The sequence below is a fragment of the Arachis ipaensis genome, chromosome B6 (genome assembly GCF_059453495.1).
Source record: "Arachis ipaensis isolate K30076 ecotype BB chromosome B6, ASM5945349v1, whole genome shotgun sequence".
Lineage (NCBI taxonomy): Eukaryota > Viridiplantae > Streptophyta > Magnoliopsida > Fabales > Fabaceae > Arachis > Arachis ipaensis.
The window spans coordinates 115,433,987-115,439,322 of NC_142441.1; the positions used below are offsets into that span (position 1 = coordinate 115,433,987).

General features: G+C 33.5%; 1 protein-coding gene across 1 annotated transcript; it reads right to left on the reverse strand.

Moving 5' to 3' along the window:
- Positions 1-289: 289 nt before the first annotated feature.
- Positions 290-4,299, reverse strand: LOC107604729 (RmlC-type cupin). Its single transcript, XM_016306385.3, has 4 exons — positions 3,987-4,299; positions 2,228-2,880; positions 1,679-1,803; positions 290-866 (listed from the first exon to the last, which is right to left on the reverse strand). Exons 2-4 carry the CDS (start codon positions 2,646-2,648, stop codon positions 660-662), a joined length of 753 nt encoding a protein of 250 aa, XP_016161871.1. The 5' UTR covers positions 2,649-2,880; positions 3,987-4,299; the 3' UTR covers positions 290-659.
- Between the last annotated feature and the right edge of the window lie 1,037 nt (positions 4,300-5,336).

Below are 5,336 nucleotides of genomic sequence, written 5' to 3' on the forward strand. Positions count from 1 at the left end.
AGTTGTTTAATTAGGAAATGAATCCTCTCAAATTTTTTTAACAATTGAGGGAATAAAATGTCATTTCTAACTCTTCAATGTTTTTTCTCTCATGTTTTCTCTTGGTTAGTGAGAGATCACACTTTATTCTCACAATTGTTAAAAAAAAGGGTGAGAACATCTATTCCCGTTTAATTATACCAAATTAATTAGCTCCAAATCATGTAAACAGCTCAGACAGTTATTCTGTGCCCTCATTTGGGAATAACCAAATCAGGTTTCCCATGGAGAAACAAAAAAAAAAAAAACATAATGGAAGGAACACTTTATTTACATTGAAGGAACATGTATAATGGAAGTCTGTAAATTGGCCAACATCCAAAATGTATATGGTTGTTCGGGGAAAATTGTAATAAATCCATGTACCAACCCTGAGGGGAAAATATGTAACACAGAAAATTCAAAAACTGTACCTTTTCAATTCTCTTATCTGACTAGCTTGTACCCTGTAAAAACCTCACATTCACCAAGTGATTTTGTGTCAGAGCTATGTACACTTTTAAATACATAAAACAACTTGAAGGCTAACTCTCTCATTCTGTGCAGTAATGTCCCACTAAAAGTAATCCTCACATTCATTTTAGAGTTTCATCTTCATGATTTTCATGAAGTGAGGCGTCTTAAAGATCTTTCCAAACATTGAAGTCGGTACTTGAAGCATTATAGTTTATAGTGTTGTCCTGGCATCCTATAAAGAATGTACTCCGAACCGGATCTATGTTCACCAAAGCATGTGCCGTATTACTGGGGCTGGCAGCAACAACAATATCATCTGCACCAATGATCACTTCGGCGTAACCAGTATCAGTTACCTCACTATTCTCCAACTGCAGACAGGTTTAGACTTGCAAGTCATGAATGGGAATTATATTCAGAAGTAAAAAGTTATAAATAATACAAAGAAATGTGAATGCCAACATCTTGTTCACACACCATGCTACTTCCTGAAACTAGAATTCTGCACTAAACTAGGGATTAGGACTCTGGTGTAGACAGTGAGAATTAGAACCTGTGAACATCATTAGGTCCTTTCCACCAATCTCAGCCATGTGATAGTATGGGAGTGGGTTTAATTTTCAGAAATTCTTCGCATCCATCATTGGCCTTGCGTTAGAAATGCCCCACAGGACACATTTAGGGATCAAGTACACTTTGGTGGTAAAAATTGGAAAATAGTAATTGCAGTGTAAAACAACCAATCTAACCCGATGCTCAACAAATAGTGATTGCAGTGTTAAACAAGGAATCGCTGATTCTCTTATACCCAACAAACAAAAACACAAAGTAAACAATGAAATGTTCTGCAGATGCAATGCAATTCTTCATTTAAGCCTGATGCAACATCAACAAATTGTGTCAGATGAAATACTTTTCAACCCAGAGCAATGGAACTATGGCAGCCTCATCAATTAACACTCCCACCCTCCTTTTTCTTTCATCCTTTTTAGAGCTTTTCCCTCCGAGATTTTTTAGAATTGCAATTGCAACTAATAATTAATTACATCATGCTGTTAAAACTCCTTTACTCGCTGCAAGAGTTGCTATACTTAACAATAAATAGTGAGAAATATCTCAAGACATATGAAGTACAAATAAATGTTAATAAAATAATAGAAATATAGAATCCCATAAAGCTTACCCTAAATTTGGTTAGGGCACCCCAAAGGACAAATGTCTCGTTGCAATCATGATGCCTATGATTCCCTCTCAACCTGCCAGGCCGAATCTCTCCTATATGAACCGAAGCACAAGTGAGAGCTCCACCTGCAGAGAACCAACCACCGTTTCCCTTTCAAATTCCAATGGCCACAAAACATAGATTCACATCGTACATCTAAGTCTCCGTTAAAACACTCAAATACATCAACAAATCCACTAAACTAGGAAACAGATCATAACAAGAATGCAAAATCCTCATTAAAAAAAAAAAAACCTAAAATGCAAACTATTCTCAAAATGAACGAGACACCAAATTACTCCACCCAAAAATTCTCAACTTCAATTTGACCTTGCTCCTTCGCATAATCACATTATAAATATGCTAATCTCCAATCTATGAACCAAACAGATGGCTAAATACATGTTCAACGATATTCAATTAAAAACTACGATACAATTTGACATGCCGATCTCTAACTAAAAAGGCAATGATGAGAAACACCGAAGTTAGAGGGGAAAAAGAAAAAACCTAAAATGCCAGAAGCTCGAGCTAGCGAGATAGGGTCGAGGAGCCAACCGCGGGTGTCCTTAGCGACGGGGGAGGGGACGGAGGAGCTGAACCTAACAAGGTTGGCCATTCTATCGGCTTCGCGGGTTGATTCCGTTAGCGGCGACGGAAAGCGTTGGAGGCGGGCGGAGGAGGAAGAAGAGGAATGGTGGATGGTGAAGGAGATCCATGTGAGGATGAGGAGGAAGCAGAGGAGGAAGGGAAGAGCTTGCGGCTTCTGAAGGAAGTGAGGGAGTGTGGCGTGGAAAGGGGGACGGATCTGGTGGAACCCAGCAGTGGGGTCCAGGGATGGACCTGCAAGGGCGGCGGTGTTGATGTAGACTGACCTTCTGGTGTTGGTGTTGGTGGCAGTGGTGGGGCTCCTCTCAGTTGGCCCTCTCATGTCTCGTTTCAGTTTTGTGTGTGTTGGAAATGGTTGCGTGGGAGAGATCCTCTTCCTTCGGTTTCTTTTTTTTTTTTTGGTCGTCGAAAGTCGAAACCACCGTTTTGTGCTTGCTTCCTTGCTGGGGTTCGGCCTGTGGAATCTGGATACTGGATAGAGTTTGCAATAGAAGGTGTCTAGTGTTGGCCTGTGTATGTTGGATTGTTGGTGATCCCGTTTCGGTATTGTTGCTCTGGTTATTTATTAAAAGAAAAGCTCAAGACACTGATTTTAATTTATCTTGGTCAGTATTTTTAGTGAATAATTTAATATTTTTAATTTAATAGTTTAATATTATATTTTTAATTAATATTTATAGATATTATTGATTAATTATTGAATAAAAATAATAAATTATATTAGTTTTATAATATTTTTTATTTATTTATTTTTTTAAGATAAAATGTGATATTTTATAATGTACTTTTTAAGTAGGATTAGGAAAAATATAAAAATATTATATAATAAAAATTCATATGTAATAATATTAATTGAAAAATTGAAATGATCTATTTTTATTTTTCAATTATTGTCTTTTGTTTAAAAAATATTATGTAATTCTGTAGTGCTAGGGAGTCAATGGCCTAAACGTACAATGTGTACAATGACCAAGGGATAATAAACATCTCATATTATAAAAAACTAATTTTGGGTTCACCAAGGTTCGAACTCTTGACCTTCTGAATATGGAACTCTAATGCCATGTCCTGAAACCACTCATCCCAAAAACGTAACTTGACAGGACAATATAACACTAATAATCATATCTCTAATACTTTCTAAACCTTCATTGTACGCATTGTACGCTTAGGTCATTGGCTCCCTATACTTTCTCTTCTAAAAAATATATTATTAGAATTTAGCTAACATTTGATTTAAAAATGTATGATAAGTCTACTATTAGTAAAAAATTTTAAATATTTTCATTTAATACAAGCAAAATAAATACATTAAAAACTTAAATTTTTTATATTTTCAATAAAAGTTTTTTACTTTTGTAATTTTAACATGTGTTCTTAGGACTCATGTTAGCTAAATTCATATTAATATATAATCCTATAACATACATTGTGTAACACCCTAATTTTTAGCACCTCATGATCGCACTAAAAGTTTGAACACTACTTACTTCTATTCCTTTAATTATATATTATGTTTATTTAATATCGAACCTTCGCGAGTACGAACCGAAAGTTTAATTAAGAAAACGGAAAGGTTTTACTTTTACTCACTTAATCACAAAGATATATATATATATATTATTCACATTTAATTATTATAAAGTTACCAAAACTTTACCTCTATACGAAATCAAAACAACGGAAGCTTCAGAAAAACTTTTTGACCGAGCCGCTGAAAATGAAAACGTCAAAAATCATCTGTACTTTCTATAATTTCAATTGGTCGAATTCAAAGGGAAGAGGAGTTACATCACCATTAACTTCTACCGAACAAAAGTAACGCCAATGTGTAAAAGAAGAAAATACAAATACTTTTACCGGATTAGATTTTTTATTGGAGTTACGGATCACAAGAAATCGAAGCCGAAAACTCAAGGGATTTTCATGGTTTCTCTCTTCTCTCTCGGTCACTCCTTTCGGTGGTTAAGGAAGAAATGAATGAAGTATAAGTGTTGATTAATGGAAGTAAGGAAACATGAGTCATTTGTGTTTTATATATATAAAGGCAACGTGGCTTGGTTTTAAATATGTGTATACATGCATAAGTTCCATTTTTTTTTTTCTTTTGTTTCTTTAAAGGCTTCGGCCATGGGAAAAAAAAAATAATAATAATAATAATAATAATAATAAAAAATTTAATTTTTATTTTATTACATTATTTTTTTGATAAATAATTTAAATTTAATAGAATAAATAATAATTAAATTAAATTTTAATAATCATAAAATTTTATTTAATTATTTTTGTTAAAAATAATTTTTTTAAAAACCACATCTCAATATAATATTTTAGCTTATAAATAGTTAATTATTTAATTTTTAAAAATTCGAGATGTTATACATTAAAAAAAAAAGGTTATTCCCATAGTGAAATTTTTACTTGTCATTTATTAGGTTCATTCTTAATTTTTATTACATGTATTCATCTATTATTACAATAACATTTCTAAATCAAATTATTCTCATTAACCACAATTTTCATGATCATAACTTTTATTACAATAACATCCCTACATCAAACCATTCTCATTACACCACAATTTTTATGACCATATTTGATTTTTTAATCTTTCTTTTTCGGTTTACTTTTGCATGTATGCACTCCCGTAAAATTTTAAATTTTAAATTTTAAATTCAAAATCAAAATTAAAAAAAATATTCTTATCATTTACATTTTTTCTCATTATCTTTCTCTATTTTTCTCTCCTCCTCCTCCTCCTCCTCCTTTTTAGATATCTTTGTCACCGAATAACCTTTCTCCGTCATTTCGTGATGTCATGCCAAGTGTGTAGTGTTATCGACGTCATGGTAGTGGATACGGAGGAGGAAGCAGTGAAAGAGAGTAGATCAGTAAAAAAACTGAACGGCTGCCACAGAAAGCACATGCAGTAAGACTAAGCAAGCGGAGAGCACAGCAGCGGCGGTGACAATAAGAACAGAGCGGTGAGATCTATTTATTTCCTGTCACG

Bases quoted from the DNA above. Each gene is read 5' to 3' on its own strand.
- LOC107604729 (XM_016306385.3), bottom strand. From the start codon at position 2,648: ATGAGAGGGCCAACTGAGAGGAGCCCCACCACTGCCACCAACACCAAC. The intron at 1,804-2,227 runs GTTTTTTCTTTT...GGTTCTCTGCAG, and splicing joins TCGAGCTTCTGGCATTTTAG to GTGGAGCTCTCACTTGTGCT. The intron at 867-1,678 runs GTAAGCTTTATG...ACCTGTCTGCAG, and splicing joins GTGCCCTAACCAAATTTAGG to TTGGAGAATAGTGAGGTAAC.